Here is a 19718-nt window from a genome sequence, read left to right on the forward strand (position 1 = left end):
GATCAACACTACTACTACTACTACTACTACTAATAATAATAATAAATTGTATTTATATAGCGCCTTTCACATACTCAAGGCTCAATGTTCAGACCTGCCCTAAATATCCAGCCACACTCTGTTTTGCAGGCTGCAGCAAGTACCTCTCGCAAACTGTGTAATAGGGTGTGCCTAAACATGAGTCGAGTTAAATGTTTAACACTGCCTATAATGCACAGGCATCAGTGCGCCATTCCACATTCTGGTAGTGATCGCTGTCAGACTGTAAGTGCGATTTGTTTAAGATTAGGGTTGTGGGAGGGTTATCTTACTCAAATAATGATGCCTTTTGAGTAAACCAAGTTACATAAATGTGCAATTATCATCATGTCTCCAATGTCTAGCATAGACCTTGGCAGAACCCAAACACGTGACGTCTATGAAATGCAGATGGATTTTAACCCTGCCCTTGTTTAGGCGTGTCCCATTCCACGTGCTGCAGGTAGGATCTTCTCGACAGCAGCAAGTTATAAGGTGAAATGATTGTAAAGATGACCAGGTATTAGTGCTAGTCTCTGAATTGTTTTTCATAACAGAAAATTTAATTTAATTGTGGCTTGTAAGATGAGAAAGGGTACTAACAGACTTCCTTCATACACACAAATTTTTTAAAGCACTTTTAATGTCTCTCGTTTCTTGCCTCTCATTTACTTTTGTTCCCTTTACCACATTTTGGCTTTGCCTATTTATGACTATTAGTTAATATTTAACATTATACATAGTTATTGTCTGTTTTTTCTGTTTTTTTTTTTTTCACCTGTATTATTATCATTCTTTAATTTAATATTATTTATTGTATCAGTATGCTGCTGCTGAAGAATGTGAATTTCCCATTGGGATTAATAAAGTATCTATCTATCTATCTATCTATCTAGTTTGCCTGCCCTCTTAACCTTCAATCACTTGATTCAGTGTTCCTTACTAGTTCTTTTGGACATGCCTATCATTCATATTGTGTTGTGTTCTGGGCCCAAAACAAGCTTCAAGAGTAGCACATTTCAATACACAAGTTAAGAGAGAGACTCATCCTTCATTGAACATTAGCTTTTAATGAAAATATGGATCTTCTGCTGTTTGGATCATATTTCACTGATCAAATGACCTGGCTTGAGATTATTAACTAATCATATTATTTAAGCCATTATTCTTTGAGCCTCTTGGTCTAGCATAGATTTGTTACATTATCTTGTTTAATAACATTATTAAATTAAGACACCAAGTTAGTTATGAGACTTTATTTATTGATTGAGGCTGTAAAAATATCTGTCTAGCAACTTGAAAACTACACAACTTCCAAGTCTTTTGTTTACTCTGAAATGCAGCTTGAGAGATGTGCAATCAACACCTGCCATTTTATTAAATGAGTCTCTAAATGTCAATCTCAACTTTGTTGTGTTAGTCCTAATGTTAATTCAACAATGTAATGTCCAAATGAATATGGCAGGTTTTACATATAAGTTTTATATCTGCATGTGCAGTCTTTTACGATGCTATTTAAGACTGAGTTAGTGCATCAACAGTTCATGTATAAGATCACAGGAACAATTAGACTAGACCATAATTTGTCCTTTTACCTTTTTACCTACCATACAAATCATTGCTAGGTAATGTGTTTCACATATCTATAATTCTCAGTGTAAAGAAATATTTTTTGAGAGAGTCTCTAACATATTGAACTGTAAATCACAAGTCATCAAGTTAATTTTCTATCAACGATTTACAGTGCATCCTTGAATCAAGAAGCTTATCTCTTCAGTATGGAAAATATCTCCTGTGAGGAAAAGTGTTTCTAGAAATCAGCAGAACAGAGTAGGCCAAATTTGCGAGATAAGTAAGGATTATGTTCTCAGGACCCTTGTATCATTTGATTTTTATGGTAATTGGGAAAACTGTGTGTGTGTGAACCCTTTTCAAAGAGGGCTGTCCAATGGTAAAGAAGTGTTGCAAAACAAATGTAGCACCATGATTAACCATGATTCAGGAAGACTATGTTTAAGTGTTAAGGGCTTCACAGTCTTGAACGGCTCAAGTGAGATAAATGTACAAAGGAGAATGCACTATGTTAAAGAAGTACTCCAGAATGAATGGTGCCTTGCTTTTTGGAAAGATAGGGAGTGCTTTACAATTTAGAAAGGAGCAGTGTAGATAGAGATAGGGGGATAGAAAGTATGTGATATAATACACTGGAATGCCCATTGTAAAAGAGGCTCTCCAAAGCTAAAGTGATTCTTAAAGCCGAGGTTTAAAAGCAGAGCAATTTGGCATTTATAGAGGAGCAGTGCAGTGATAGACAGAGAGAAGAAAAACTAAGATGTGACAAATATTACACTGTTGATTGCCAGTATGAAAGAGGTCCTTCCGAATGAAAGTTAGTGATTGATTAAGGAAGACCTTTGTGCCTTTAAGTACAGAGGGCCGACCAATTTTGATAGGAACATTAGAGTAAGAGATAAGGATAGGATACAGATGAAAAGCTTGTGAGAGCTTCATTTGTAATTATTGTGTAAATTTTAAAATATAAGCATGTACTATTTTAATATAATGATCTTTGATTAAAAGCATTTATCAAAAATACTGAGCATAAATATGACATACACGTTGTAAGTTTGCTCCAGCTGGTATAAGTGAACTGACTTATAGACAAGTCAGAGGTGTCAGGTGGATAAAGAACAGTCCTGTAGGTCTGCCCCAGTTTCTCCTCAAATAAAAAACTGTTCAGTGACTTATATATGACTGTGTCTGAGTGCAGAAGCTTATGCAGTCTTTGAAATGTGTATGTTGTATACATTGATGCACTCAGTTTTATTGCCAATCACTTAAATTGTATTCAGAACAGTCAAAATCTGACCAATTAGGTGTCCTTTGATTGTTACACTTGCTAAATGAGAAATCCACTACTCCTTAGTCAAAATATGTGCAATCTGTATCCTTGTGTTTATTCTGCAATTACTTCAAGTGAAAGATCTGTCCAACAGACAGAGACCAACCAACTCAGCACCTCCAACTGAGAAATAACATATTGAAATTCTGCTTTTGTAAATTAGAGTGCTGCTGTCAGTAGCATTGTTGACTGGTTTTGATACTGTACAACCGCAGAGCTTGTGGTTAGTGGTTAACATCCCATTATTATGGTTTTCTTTTTGATTTTAGCACCATTCTGGGTTTTGAAATATTCAAAACTCTAATTTTGAAATTAGTTTTTTCAGGCTGCAGGAATGGCTTCCTCACTTTAGACAGGTAAAGACAAGGACGAATTATGGTGAAACACAATCTCTAACTCCTGTCTGTGTTGTTTTGGATGAGGACTTTTAAGGCAAAACACATAATCACTTCTGCCTTTTCCACCCTGGTCTTATAAACTTTGAAGCCACCTAAAGTTGACATTCACTCTGGACCCTGATTCTGTTAAAGGCACAGTTACCTTACAGGACTGTGGGTCTCTATACTTTTCTGTTGTTGTTTTGGTTTCCTTCTGAAAGAACTTTCACTTCTTAAACAGGACTTCCGCCTTGGTGCCCCAACACCCTGTCTCTCTCTCTGGTCTCTCTTATACAATAGTTGAGTGTATTCAGCATTAATGTTTGTGATACCCCATCTATTGGAATATATTTTGTAATGTATATAGTAATAAAATGCATTTCATTTTTTTTTCTAATGGATGGCACATCACAAACATTAGCAATGCTGTTGAGAATCCTATACCAAATGCCATACAAATGAGGCAACAGAGAAAATAACTCTATACTGTATTAAAGGAAAATTTAAAAAGAAAAATATAGGAAATAAAAAGTATTGCTGGATGGAGTACTAATCATATTTATGTCCATTACATTCTGGTAATTTGCCCTTATTAATGTAGAAAAGTTAGAACATGAATAAATAAACAGTGTAAATAAAAAGGAAGTTCAATTAACAGAAGTATGGAGAGCATGTTGATCTCCCAGGACTTGAGACCTAGACCCCCCGCAGCCAGACCATCAGCTACGTCCTTCCATGTGACAGTTAATGGGCTCCAATGGGATTAACTCTTTATCTATCAGCCTCTGTTTTTCAATCCTAAAAATATTTTTAGGTTATAGTGTTGATTGTATACATCATCTGTTGGAGTGAAAAATGCAAGGAATTTTATTAGTACACATGAAAAACAGCTTAGAGTGGTCATGCCAAGAATGTCCACGAGTAAGCATGTTGCAAGTGATGTTCTTGGTATTGTCATCTGCAATTACACTCTGTTGAATTCATTTCAATTAGGTGACTCTTCTGCGGTTAGATTTAAGTGCTACAACAACAGTCTACAATTTAAAATTTTGATAATTACACAAAAAAGCCCACATTTGACATTCTCTTCATTTCAGCATAGCTGATCAAATTACGCTGTCCACATTACAGGCTGTTTGCAGATTCTCTGTAGTTAAGAGCTACACTGTCATGAGATTCTCCTGTCATGGGATTATAATACATACTGGCAGGTTGCAAAAATACCCATCTCACATAAACCGCCAGTGCCTAGTATATGCCTGAAGCAGAGAAACAATTATGGTCAAAGTTTAAAGCACCTAACAAAGGGGCTCAGTTTGGACATGTTCTGTAAATTTCAAAGTTTCTTCTATTCTCATCCCTGCATAACTGTGTGACTCTGAGCAAGTTATTTAAGCTGCAATTTTACTGGTTTTACAAATATGTAACTGATTGTACAGCTAAATATATAAGCAACTGTAGAGCTAATATGTATTGGCATGGTGTACAAACTATATGAAATATACATTTATTTAATCTTTGCTTGTTTTCTTTGTCTTAATTTAACAACTTATTTTCATTTACCTTCTAGAATCTACATTACCTATTCCCTATTCCCTTCATAATTTTACAAGTCTTCTACTCCTAATCGATCTTACACTAAAGCAGTAATTATTGCTTGATTACCTGGAATGAATGATATAGTACACAGACAAGGCTGGAGGTTTCAGTATATGAAAGCCAAACATTTGCTCAGTGAAGCTGAACTTGTATAAAATTGCATGTGGTAAGAGCACCACCTGCACGATGCTGTGCCTCCAGAGGAAAGAGAGAACAGCATTAAAAAGCCTGCAACTAGACATGCCAGCATTTGAGGCAGTGTCTCCAAGGGAACAGCAAACCCTACAGATGTACTGGTTGTGTTGGAAGAGGATATGCAGTGTTTTCTTAGGATACCTGAGGGCATAAAGCCCAACTGGAAACAGGATTGCCTAACTATTTGTTCAGAAACAAAGGAGGCCAACAAGGCTGACAGTTTAGCTCATGGATGATAGCTATCCTTGTTTTCCATTCAGTAGGAAGCTTGATGAGGCCTGGCAGGTGTCCCTGATGGGCCAGCATACTGTATACTCTAGTCTTTGACCTGAATAGGAGAACTCAAACTTTGCATTAAAGGAATAAAATGCTGAAAGGTTTCCTTAGATACAGAACTCTTTTTGGGCTGGGCAGTAAAGGCACACCAGTGGTCATTAATAGGAACTCTAGTTGGTTGTTTCTTTAGCAAAAGTAGGAATGTCTTCTGAAACTGAAAATGATCTCAGTGGAAAGGTTGAGGTTTGAGTCTGAATTTGTAAAGAGAATTCAGAGTGAAAGCTTAACTGGCAAAAGACAGAGGCCAAAGCCAAGAGTGAGAATGAGATTGTAAGGGAAGGAAGATGGAAGGTGAGCAGAAGAATGTGTTGGTGTATTTTAAAGTGGGTTAGTGGGTATAATGATGGCAAATTTTCTTTTTTCTATAACATCACCAAATTTCTATCAAATCCATCAAGGATTTTGGGGCATTTAGTTTTTCTATTGTAGAGGAGGCTTACCCCTAAATATTGATATATTGCAACGCCCCTTCTTTGTGGATACCTACTTCCCTAGATATTGCAATCCTGCCAAATTTCAGCTTGAATCTTTTTTGGTAGCTGTACTAGAAAATAGTCTGAACACTTAAACGTGTTATAAATTTGCCAGTTCAGTTCCAGTCTAGAACTCACTGTGTGCCCCTGAGCAAGTCAGTGAACTTGTCTGTGCACCAGCTATAAAAATACATGACAGAAACAATGACTGAATGTGTGTGTATGGATGGTCCCCACACCTGATGATTCTAATCTGTATTAAGCTGGTATGATAATGGATGAATGAATGGGATGGCAATACATTTTAAACTTGTAAGTCACCTTGTAAAAAAACCGTGCCTGCCAAATATAAAATATACAGTAGTAAATTGTTTAATGATCAAGCTAATGTTGCACTATTACAAAAATGTTCATTTGGTATTATTTTTAGGTCATTACCACATCTTTCATAGGTATGTGGTGTTAATTGTCTAAATGCTAGTTTAAAAAACAATCCTAAAAATCTTATGATGGAGTAATATTTTTTGAAATATTGTGTCATTTCCAGAATTCAGGCACTTGGTTCGCAGCTAAAACACAAATACAGCCAAAAGCACTAGAAGAAGTGGTTTTGGCCAATGACACAGAATTTCCATTAGCTGGTCTGAAAGGGCTGCTTCTGCAAGGTGGTGGACCACTTTTTGCTTTTTCATAGCTTCATATTGGTTCATCAATGGGCCATTTAACAAGGGCGTAGTTTATAGCCGTTTTGAGTGTGCAGCCCTTTAAACTGAGAGCAGGAAAGAAAGCTGTATTATGGTTAACACCTGTTATACAACACTACAGCCTAGGTACCCTGGTCATTGTAAGATCATAAGGTGCAGGGGTTCACATGAACTGAACTCTATGCCATTGTGTAAACATTCACTTCAAGCTTGTTTTGTTCACTTCCTGGCAACTACATTTGTGAGGTAAAGGACAATAACTTGCTGGTGTAGAGAAATGGTGAGCAGTGAACTGAGACTAAAGAAGAACAAGAAATAAGATCAGGGAAGGGTGTGTATCATGGGAAAAAAAGACTCGGACTTTCCCCAGAGCTAGGAGGGGATCCAAGACACATTTAGTAGGAATGTTTTATATCTAATCTTGAATTTGCTCCCACCTTTATGTTCCCTTACTGGTACTTCTGTGAGGTTTGAGGGACTGAGTAAGTTGCTTCATAATCAAAATTATTGATAAACATGTATTCTAGTGATGGACAAAAAACAGTAGTGTAAAGCAGTGTTTCTTCAACATTTTTCTTGTAACCCAATCTTGTCCTTCTTAGAGTCTTCGAGATCCTTAGGGGCAGGTTTCCCCTTGGAGAATGGCTGCTGACAGTCATTGGTTCCCCGTTGGATCTCGACACAGACAGTCATTTCTCCCTTGGTTAATTGTGGCCCACAGTTGTAGTGGAGCAATGTCGTTTTCTTTAATTGCTGGCAACGACTCATTAGAGGACACTTCACTATATGAAACCCTTCCCCATTAAATAAAGTGTGAGTCATGACCCTGCAAAAGGCTGCACCCCACAACCAAAATAGTTTCCGAAACTACGCAGTAGAGTATTACAATATTTTAAATGTTGTGCATCATTGATAGACTGAGAGCATGTTTGGTGATTTTTTACTTTGTACCATTTGTAGGAATTTAGAAGCATGTTTTAAGTGAATACTCCACTCAAAAATATTATTGTATCAAAAACTTTGTGATGTTCATTCTCCTATAAAACATGAGATTAAAGGTTTTTCACAACTATCACTACAAACAGCACAGAGTAAGTAACAAATGAAAAAATATTTTTGGGTGGTGTATTCCTTTATAAAATATATTAACAAAATTAACAAAAATTATTGCTCCTGCATTCCAAAAAATAGAGTTTGGGTTCATTTGGGTTTTCACATTGTTACTTTGAAGAAACAGCTTGAAATGAAACAGCACACAAGCATTGAGATATGAAAATCAAGTCATCTTACATAGACTCTAGCATTATATGCCTATCTGAAAAAGTAGGTTCAGGATCTAAATCAAGTATTACTTTAATGTGCTGGCACAAATGTTTGTAGTGTTAAAATGTCTGTCAGTTATTTGTCTAAACAGTAATTGTTGCAATCATCATGACTAGCTGTTGTTAACGCCTTCCCATTTTCTGTTTCTTCTTTGTATCCTCCTGTGGCATTTGATGTTCTGCTAATTTAAATAACCTACCCATCCTGATCTGTATTAGAAACTAAATGGCCAAAGGTTTTTGGACACCTGACCATCACACTTACAGTATATGATTTTGTTGGACATCCCATTCCAAAACTATTGGCAGTGATATATAGTTTATCGTCCTTTATGACTATAACAGCATCCACTCTTCTGGGGATTTGTCTAATTCTTCCAAAAGAGTATTTGTGAGATCATCTACTGATGTTGATTGAGAAGACGTGGCTTGCAATCAACATTCCAGTTCATCCTAAAAGTGTTCAGTAGGCTTGAGGACAAGGCTCTGTGCAGGCCACTTGGGAACCTCCATGTTCTAAAGGAACTAGGTTTGTGCACTGGGGTGCAGTCATGCTGAGACAGAAAGTGGCCTTCCTCAAACTGTTGTCACAAAGCTGGGATTGCACAATTGTCTAAAATGTCTAAATTGTTCTTCACTGGAACCAAAGGGCCTAGTCCAAACCCTGGTAAACAGACCCAGACCATTATTCCTGCTCCACCAAACTTTATAGCATCCACTCTGCTGCGCAAGAAGGTGGCATTCTCCTGGCATCTGGCAAACCCAGATTCATCGTTCAGACTGTCAGAAAATGAAGCATGATTCATCACTCCAGAGAACACGTTTCTGGTGCTTTACACGGCTCCAGCCAATGCTTGTCATTTCTCTTAGTGATCTTAAGCTTGTATGCAGCTGCACAGCCATGGAAAGTTACTTCATGAAGCTCCCATTTCTTGTGCTATGTGATTATCTGTATAGCAGAGTTTGTTTTTTGATAACAATTTAACAAATTTTTTTCTTTATGATTAGTTATAAGAGGTGCACTTACCTACATGGTAGGTTCCTGAAATGTGCCAGCAGCATGGAGCCACTATGTAAAAGGATGTGTCTCTGGATGTTTTGGTTTTGAGTGTTGAGGCTTGTCACTTGTATTGAACCTTTGCGTGCTGGCATGCCACAAACCTGCCCTTTCTTTGTGTCTGTCGAGAAGGAAGTCCATTTAAATCAATGTGTGTTGTGGCAGGGTTAACAGCATAAAAAGAGGGTATGCAAGCTGGCTGTGCAAATGAGGAGCCTTAAGAGAATTAAGCAAGATTGAGTTTCGTGCAGCAGCTATAGTGAGAGCATTTTTGTGCATATATACCATATATACTCACGTATAAGTCGGGTCTTGAAACCCAAAAAATTGATCATAAAATCAGACCCCGACTTGTACACGCGTTCAAAAATGCGACACTTAATTGTTTTTTTTTAACATCTTCTTGCCTCCTCCAATCTCGCACCACTTTCTTAGACGCATTGAATTTTGTTGCCACAGCGCAGTTACCAATTTCTTTCGCTTCTTCAAGGATGTTTAATTTAAAACCAGCTTCATATTTTCATCTGATTGAACGCTCCATTGAAGATAAGGGATGCTCTTACGATAAAGGTATATGAGGGTGTGAGATACAAAAAAACACAAAACAGTGCAAATGTTGCTTCAGAATAGTTCAGGTATTACCGTGTGGTCACATAGGCACAATAGAGAGAGAGAGAGGTTAGGAGCACACGCTGATATAGCGCATTACCACACCCACATAGAAAAAAAATACAGTGTGCTCCGTGGTTACTCTCACAGGTGGGCGTTAGCATATCATAATCCCTTGTACCAATAGTGTGAGTTTTCCGCATTCGACTTATCCGCGAGTATATATGGTAGTTTCCACTGAGTTTTTTTTTTTTTTGTCTTTTGTGACTGTGCTATTTTTTCTTCATTCTTTACTTTTGCTAACTATTCTTTTTTGTTCTGTTTGATTTTTTGTTTTATCTGAAGGAGGAATAAAAAGACTTGTTTTTTTGTTATTTTTTTATCACTTTTATTTTTCAAGACACTGTATATACTGTACATATTCACCTTCACTTATTTTTGTTGATTGTTATAAATATTCTGTGTCATTTCAGACGACTGTGTTTTGAGAATTATTATTTTCTTACACTGAAAATAAAAAGCATTTGTTTTTCCACCACTGCTCCATTATGGTACATCTACAGATGCTTGGGTTTTAAAGAAGGATGTAGAGTGGCAGGGCATAGGGTATCACATTTGATTTTTTCGTGTTATTTGCGTCAGCACTCAGCAACCCTGCTCTATTAGTTTGCATGGTCTACCACTTCATGGCTGAGCTGTTGTTGTTCCTATATGTTTCCAAATCATAATAGTAGCACTTATAGGTGATCAGGGTGGGTCTAACAGAGCAAAGTAAAACATTTAAAATCACTGAGCAATTCAATATGACCCATGCTACTGTTAACATTTGTCAATGAAGATTGCATGGTTAAAAAAATGTGAAGGATTTTATGCACCTGTTAATAAGTAGTACACCTGAAACACATAAACTCAACAATTTGCAGTGGTGTACAGTATACACACTTTTGGTCATATAGTGTATGGATTCATGGTGATTTGGTGCCATTGGCAACAACAGTTACAGGCACAGCAGCAGACCATTGTATTGTTAGACCACACATTTATGCTATATTATGTATGTAGGTGGATTGTAGAATTAAAGGGTGTATGGTGCTCTGAAGGTGACTGTGGATCACCTAGTATATAGGATAATAAAGTTACAACTAAGAAGTACACCAAAATGCTCAGAGTAAATCAACTGTTGTCTGTGGTGCCTTGCTCATTCATTCATTGAATGCAGTTTCTGGTTAGCCTTTTGTCTGTATAGATACAACAGCACAAGAAGCACTATAAAGTGGGGGTTGGATTTGATAGACAAGGGACGTACGGTATTTCGATCAGCTTCAAAGAGTAGAAGTTGATGTGCATGTTAGTAATTATTCAGCTCAAACTATAAAAATCGATGTTTGTCTTGACATAAATGATACAGGCAGGCAAGAAACTAAAACACAATCATATATTTTCCATTCTGTTTAGTTATACACAGCAGCTCATTTGTTGTTGACAAACTCACAGCACATTACACAACCATAAACATAATACAGTGAGAATTAAATGTACCATTCAACAAAATCACAAAACAGTATGCAATAAACACCAATCTATGTATAGTGTATACTATATATACAGGGGTGGGAAAAAAGTAGGTTTATAGTTGTTTGTATGGAAAAAGATATGCAGGTTATGATTATTACATTAGCTATATTAACTTAATAGCTTTATTAACTTTATTAACTCAAAAGATTATCACAATGGCATGTTGCACTTAGGCATAAAGTGCTCAAATTGCCAGCCTCGTGTGCTCACAACTGTAAACCTACTGTTGGCAACCTGTATATATATATATTTATATATATATATCTTTATATATAATCTTCATTTGGATCTTGATCTTTGTTTGTCCGCGAATTCACTGCCTTGTGTGGTGTTCCTGCTGTGTTCAGTAGAGGGCAGTAGTGATGGAGGAGGAGAGGAAGTGAGGGGGAGGATCGTTGGATGAGGTTGGAGTGTGGTGATTAAAGAGGATTGAACTAAAGGAGACTACGTGCTGTTTGTACTGGCTCAATACACAACACCTTGGTTGTTACTTTTGTTTACAAACACTTGATAGCACTCTTTGTGTTTAGATCTGGTGTCCACACTGTGCTTTGTGTTTAGATCTGGCGTCGACACCTGCTTCATTGTCGAGACTGTGGTTTTTTGTGTTTCTATCGACCGTCGTTGGCAGCACTTCGTCCAAATCGAATGTTCACCCACTTCTTGGAGTCGGCACTTCTGTGATTTTCCATCAGTCTGCGTTTGGAGTTCAAGAAAGAAGCATTGCTTCTTCCTTACTCTTTGGATTGCCACAAAGCAACCTGCGAGATTGGAGAAAGGTTGGGAAGAGATCGTGACAGGAAACGACAGCGTCATGAAAACGAGACGGACTGTGAACGGAGAGAAGCAGAAATGCTCCTCCACCACCACATAATTACTATTCGAACAGTGATTCTGAGTAGGCCGTTCCTATCGAATCAATGTCCAAGGGTTTTGTTTTCCAATTTTGTTTCCCTTATAAAAAATCATAATGCTGTGCGACGAAGGGCCCAGTTCACGACTGGCAGCCGCGTTTAAACAGGGAGCCCTTCACAGACAACTTTAATACGCACAACGTAGTTGGGCGCACATGGTTAGTGTATATATATATATATATATATATATATATATATATATATTCACGGCATTCGAAGTCTGTGTCACAATCTGTTAGTGTGGGTGGTTACCTACCAGGTAACGCTTTGTGGTTGGCCAGCAATCTGCTAACATCCGCCACGGTGCCCTCAGTTTGTGAAGAGCAGATCATAGAATGGTTGCAATAGTTTACTGTCAAATAAATGCAAAGAGTACACGACACGTGTTTCGCCCTCATTCTGGGCTCATCAGGTGTACACACTCCACTGCACTCCCTCTCGGGAATCGAACCTCGGACGTCAGCGTCAGAGGCGATGCCCCTAACGTTGTGCCACGGCGTGTGGTTCGTTTATTTGACAGCATGTAGATCGGGGTAATTACATTCACGGCATTCGAAGTCTGTGTCACAATCTGTTAGTGTGGGTGGTCGAAACACGTGTCGTGTACTCTTTGCATTTATTTGACAGTAAACTATTGCAACCATTCTATGATCTGCTCTTCACAAACTGAGGGCACCGTGGCGGATGTTAGCAGATTGCTGGCCAACCACAAAGCGTTACCTGGTAGGTAACCACCCACACTAACAGATTGTGACACAGACTTCGAATGCCGTGAATGTAATTACCCCGATCTACATGCTGTCAAATAAACGAACCACACGCCGTGGCGCAACGTTAGGGGCATCGCCGCTGACGTCCGAGGTTCGATTCCCGAGAGGGAGTGCAGTGGAGTGTGTACACCTGATGAGCCCAGAATGAGGGCGAAACACGTGTCGTGTACTCTTTGCATTTATTTGACAGTAAACTATTGCAACCATATATATATATATATATATATATATATATATATATATATATATATATATATATATATATATATATATATTGTGATGGATGGTCGGGTATCGTGCCCAACCGGGAAGCCTGGAATAGCAGGGGACCAGGAGAAGAGCAATTCATACACTGGGACATGAGAGGGCAGCCCACAGGGTTGCATCAGGGCCACAGGCTTGGGCTCAAACCTGTTGGGGTCCATGGCCACTGCCAGGGTGTGCCTGGACAGCTCCGGAAACAAGGTCTGCAGCACTTCCGCCAGACCTGAAAGTGCTGCCAAAAGAGGAGCTGGATTCACATGCAGCACTTCTGCCATGCCTGGAACACTTCTGGGTGCAGTATAAAGGAGGCCACCTCACTCCATTCAGAGAGACAAAGTCGGGTGGAAGAAGACAGACCTTGCAGGAGAGGAGTGGGCTCATCAGGCGTACACACTCACTGTATCCCCTCTCAGGAATCGAACCTCGAACGTCAGCGCCAGAGGCGAAGCCCCTGATGCTGTGCTACAGCATGTGGTTCGTTCATTTGACAGTTAGGACGAAACACGTGTCGCGTACTCTTTGCATTATTTGACAGTAAAACTATATATATATATATATATATATATATATATATATATATATATATATATATATAAGAAAGAGAGAGAGAGAGTAGTGCTCATTATTTAGCTAAATTCCTCACAAAACAATTAATTAAAAAATAATAACTATTAAAGTATATCAAGTAAGGGCCAATTTATGCTTTTGGAAAGGAAAGCAAATCCCATTGTGGATACATCCCAGAGAAAATAAACTCCTGGGCCCATGGCGCATAGGAAAAGCTGAATCACAGTCTTATTTACAGCAATTTTTCTGCTCAGCCTTTCCCTAAACATTCTATATACTTTAATTCTATATGAGTGAAGATTAAAGCCTGCTTTTAAATCCTTCTTTTTATATGTAAAGTGGTAATTGCTTCTTCCCCTCAGGAGACAGGCAATGTTTTGTGTGTTGATCAGACAATAAACTTGTACTTTACCTCACACAAAGCATTAATGCATACACTCCAGGGTGTGCACTGTAATCACAGACATAAGACCTTCTTAAAATATTTAGGAAAGGTACTCTAGGAAACAGAGCCTGTAACTATAGAGTTACCAATATCTGGAATGATCTGCTTTAGATTACAAAGGTGGCTATGAGATTTAAATTAAGTCTGAAGACTAATTAATTGTCCGTAACTTCACTTTGATTTGCTGGTGTGGCCGCTCTTAGTGGTTTTTGTATAAATGTGTCAATTATTTTGAACTTCTAGGTCTTACTAGCTTTTTCCCATTCTCCTTCTCTTCTTGGTGCTCTTTAGTAATGCTTGGAACTACTTCTATTTCATTACTTCATCTCTCCAGACCTTAAAACAAGAAATATGACTGAATGGGTGTAATAAAAAATAAAAATTTTTGTGCATCCATCCTTTCAAAAGAAACACCCTTCCATTCTCACACTTTTTTTTTCGGTACATGGTAATTGGGATATGGATACTGTTTTGGCAACACTGGGTGCAAGGCAAGAGTCAGCCTCAGATAGGTTGCAAGTCCAGGTTTCATGTTTTTAGGCTGAAGGAGTTAAAAAAAATGCAATGTTCTGGGAGGAAATCCCAACAGACCATTAGAGAACATACAGACATCATACAAACAATAAACAGGACTGGGGTTCCAAGGTCAGAATTCAAGCTGTTAGGCAACACATCTAACCACTGTGCTACTTTAAAATAAATACTCCTTTTTTCTGAAATTTGAAGTGTCTACTGTCATCTGGATGTATCTAGGTAAGCTAGAATTGTGGTGAGGGGCATTTTCCTGAACTATTCTTTATCTTAAACATACAGAGAAGGCTGTGTGAACCACGGCAACTACTGTTGGTACATATAATGCTTTAACCTGCCATTACCATCTACTCTACTGTATAATAAAACACAAATGTATATTTGTTTCCAGTCATTGAAAGCAACCTGATGGGTCAGTTTGTCTTTGGTGTAATTATCAGTTTGGTTTTGATAACCTGATCAAAAAATGGAATTACAAGTGTGAGTTCCGTGTGAGGTGGAATAAAGGCATTGGAGGCACACTGAGAGACTCACCATCAAAAATAGAAAGTATAAAACCAGACTGGAGGCGTGAAAGGCACCTTGAAAATAATGATAGAGCCTGAGAAGCAGATTTTACAGGAACATACATGACAGAGGCAGTACTGGTCAAGAGATATTCAGACATATGCGGATACTGAGGAAAGGCACTGAAGGCACATGTAGGCCAAGAGACAGCAAATATTTTGAAATTACCTGTCTTCAACAGGTAGCATGGCTAGTAAACCATAAAATGTAAGAATACAAAAATAGATGGATATCCTCATTGCCTGAGGCTTTTATTTAGTTGTGTTGTATGTTATATATGGATTAGAATGTTAAGAAGTCTGCCATTTTATATAATGCTATATCTGAGCATCTTATTAAACGAAGCACTCTAATTGCACCTGTCCACTGAGATATGAGAACACAACTAAAATGTTCAAATTTTGTTGTGAGATCTTTTAGTCCACCTAATGTTGTAGAATAAAAACATTTTAAAAACTGTTTTAAATCAGAATTTTTTATACAATGAGATACTTTAAAATGTTAATCGTTTTTGCATATTTCCTTTTTTCTCAGATAATTAAAAATGTCAGGATGTACAGTAGCCTAGCAATGACATAGGTAATTCTAGATGATATACATTTTTTCTCTTTATGATATACATCATGTCAAACCTATCCATCCTTCTATCCATTTTACAAACAAGTCTAGCCAAATTCTGGGCTGGGGGACCCAATGTCTGTCTTAGCAGTATAGTGCACAAGGTGAGAAACAGGCCTCCGAGTGCTAAGTTAATTCAGGACACATTAACACACCAAAAAACATATAGTTGTAAACATGTATTTAATTGATGTCCAGGGTTGGTGCATGTTCAATGCAGGTGGTAGAGTCTGTGGACACTGATACCTTGAAGTTGATCAACTGGTTGGATTAAATATTTCATATAAATTACATACAGTATACACTATACAATTTATACTTTCTGTCACAATTTTTAGTTTGCACACAAGACTTTCATCATAGGTCATTAAACACAGATTTTTCTAAACTTTCCAGGTGACATACGTATATCATGTATTAATAATATTGTTTTGTAAATGCTGTAGTTTCTATTTATTTAATTTTGGACTTTAAAAAAAAATAAGTAAAGAATGCACACTGCCAAATAATTTAAACCAGTAAATCAGTGTAAAAATTGCATACTAAATTATGAAAGTCATTGTTTTCAAATAGAAGGTGCCTCACAGATACAGCATTCTGGGTTCAAATTCGTACACTGGTATGCTGTCTGTGTGAAGTTGGTATTGCCTTGCCATGTCTCTATGTAGATTTCTCCAGGTACTCTTCCTTTATTCCACATTACAAAGACAGGCAGTCTAGATAAATTGGCAATTCTAAATTGCCCCAATAAGGCTGAGGTTGGCACACTGGTTAGGACTATTTCTCTGCCTTGTACCCAGCAGTGCTTTTATATACTGTAGCTCCTGGTGACTTTGACTAGAATTAGATGGTTTAGAGAAAGGTCTGTGTGTATGGGTGTGTGTTTGTGGGCAAGAGTATGAGTATATATACTGTATATTTAGCACCTCACAAATCCAGTGTCCTTGGTGTGTATTCTGTATCTGGTCATTGTCTGTGAATAGTCTGAGTGTTCTTACTGTGTTTGTGTGGGATCCCCTCTTGGTACTCCACTTTTGCTCCCACGTCAGAGAGACATGCTGGTGATTCCAAATTTGGCTTGTAAAATTTTTATGAGTTTGAACAAGGGTATGCACAGTATGTGAGTGAGCCAAGGCGATGGACTGATGCTCTATCCAATGCTGGGTTGCACCCACAGCTGAATTGCCCTGAAATGGATTAAGCTAGTTATATACATACAGTAATCCCTCCTCGATCGCGGGGGTTGCGTTCCAGAACCCCCCGCGAAAGGTGAAAATCCACGAAAGTAGAAACCATATGTTTATATGGTTATTTTTATATTGTCATGCTTGGGTCACAGATTTGCACAGAAACACAGGAGGTTGTAGAGAGACAGGAACTTTATTCAAACACTGCAAACAAACATTTGTCCCTTTTTCAAAAGTTTAAACTGTGCTCCATGACAAGACAGAGATGACAGTTCTGTCTCACAATTAAAAGAATGCAAACATATCTTCCTCTTCAAAGGAGTGCGCGTCAGGAGCAGAGAATGTCAGAGAGATAGAGAGAGAAAAAAGCAAACAATCAAAAATCAATAGGGCTGTTTGATCTTTTAAGTATGTGAAACACCGTGCGGGAAGCATATCGCTTGACAAAGCAGCCACATGTAAGCCCAGCAAGGAAGGGAGCAATGTGAAGGTAATCTTTCAGCATTTTTTGAGGAGCGGCCGTATCCTCTAGGGGTGCGAACAGCACCCGTACTCACAATATATTTGAGGAGTTGTATTTAATACGTAATACGTGCTCTGGTTGGGTAGCTTCTCAGCCATCTGCCAATAGCGTCCCTTGTATGAAATCAACTGGGCAAACCAACTGAGGAAGCATGTACCAGAAATTAAAAGACCCATTGTCCGCAGAAATCCGTGAACCAGCAAAAAATCCGCGATATATATTTAAATATGCTTACATATAAAATCCGCGATAGAGTGAAGCCACGAAAGTCGAAGCGCGATATAGCGAAGGATTACTGTATATATGTTATGTATACAGTTTTAGGCGGCATGGTAGTGCAGTGGGTAGCGCTGCTGCCTCACAGTTAGGAGACCCGGGTTCGCTTCCCAGGTCCACCCTGCGTGGAGTTTCCATGTTCTCCCAGTGTGTGCGTGGGTTTCCTCCAGATACTCCGGTTTCCTCCCATAGTCCAAAGACATGCAGGTTAGGTGCATTGGCGATCCTAAATTGTCCCTAGTGTGTGCTTGGTGTGTATGTGTGCGCCTTTTGGTGAGCTGGCTCCCTGTCCGGGGTTTGTTTCCTGCCTTGCGCCCTGTGTTGGCTGGGATTGGCTCCAGCAGACCCCCGTGACCCTGTAGGTAGGATATAACGGGTTGGATAATGGATGGATATACAGTTTTTTAATGTTTTGTGTATTTATGTATTTAAATACAGTGCACCTATACATGCATCTACTATATATATATATATTTATATGCAGTCGTATGTATTAAATTTGTTATTTTATTTCTACCAAATGAGATTTTGACCTCAAAAATTCAGCAAGGCTTTTGGAAGTTTAACTGGAACTCGGGTGGTGTAAAATGTTCCCAAATTCCCCTCTGTTGCTGCTGACAATTACGACGGATTTATTCAGGATTTGTTCAAATAATTATTTTCCCTTCTGTAATGCATGTTCCTGTACAAGCGTTCCACAGCTCTGGAATATTCATCAACCCGCTGAGTCGGAAAGATTTCTAATGAGTTCCCGGGGCTGAAAGTGTATTTTTTTCCCACTGGATCTTCCTAAGTGATATTAAATAAAGCCAATACACACAAACAGATTAGCTGTCAACTGGTTCTGCTCTGTCTCTCCAATCTGCTCACAGGTCTTTGACAAGGAGGGGCACAGAAGGAGAGAAAGAAGGTGGCACAACAAAGACATGCAGTCAGTGAATCCAGGTAGAAAACAAGTTTGGAAGTTGAGTTTGTGAAGTGAAGAGTCCAAATCTGGAAAAGCAAAACAGACTCCACCCTGCCACAGAAAACCCCCTCCCCCAACCCCTTTGCCACCATGGCTTTCACCTTATCGGAGATCATGGCAGCCAGGAGGCAACAACATGGAGGTCGAGTAGCCGTCGATGTGGATGAATACAGCACCAATCCAACTCAGGCCTTTACCTTTTATAATATCAACCAGGGACGCTTTCAGCCTCCACATGTGCACATGTAAGTTCCTTTGCTTTCCTTTACTTGCTGTGTCATACCAGGTTTATTATCTTGACATGCACAGGCCCAGTACAGAGAACTACAGCAAAGATATGGTTTCTTTGACTTATTCTGAAAGGCTGTCAATATGAATTGTGTAAGACTTAGTGACAATGCATATAAATAATTTTTATTTATTTTTTATGACTCTAGTATTGTATTTGAAAAATATAATAAAATAATCTGAACATGCTGAATTCAGAAAAAAACTAAAAAACAAATTCTGTCCAAGGTTTTGCTTCTTGACCTACCTCTTTCTTTTAAAGGAGAATTCACAGAATAACTTTTACAGAATATTTATGTTATATTCCCAGTCTATGCAATGGCAGTGCAACGAATTATCATATATGCTGTGAGAAGTGTGAGTAATCGTGTAACACACCACCATCAAAAAGATCATTGGGTTTTTTATTGTGAGTTATGTAAAAAAAAAGTATCCATTCATCCATGTTCTTATTATATTTAATTTGTTTAAAGAAACTGTGGTGTGATTGGCTTCAGCAGACCCCCGTGACCTTGTAGTTAGGATATAGCGGGTTGGATAATGAATGGATGGAAGCTATGGTGTAGGTAATCCCCAATGGTAGGGATTAAAAGGTGGAAACTTGCAATGAACTACAATGAAAAAGCCACTGAAG

General features: G+C 38.3%; 1 protein-coding gene across 1 annotated transcript in view; it reads left to right on the forward strand.

Moving 5' to 3' along the window:
* The window catches only part of mpped1 (metallophosphoesterase domain containing 1), a 354345-nt gene that overhangs the window by 44479 nt on the left and 290148 nt on the right, over positions 1-19718 (forward strand). The window contains exon 2 of the mRNA XM_028817697.2: positions 18702-19041. Coding sequence (XP_028673530.1) covers positions 18887-19041 — 155 coding nt within the window. The 5' untranslated portion in view covers positions 18702-18886. The remainder of the gene's footprint in view (positions 1-18701; positions 19042-19718) is intronic.

The sequence above is a fragment of the Erpetoichthys calabaricus genome, chromosome 1, assembly GCF_900747795.2.
Source record: "Erpetoichthys calabaricus chromosome 1, fErpCal1.3, whole genome shotgun sequence".
Taxonomy (NCBI): Eukaryota; Metazoa; Chordata; class Cladistia; order Polypteriformes; family Polypteridae; genus Erpetoichthys; species Erpetoichthys calabaricus.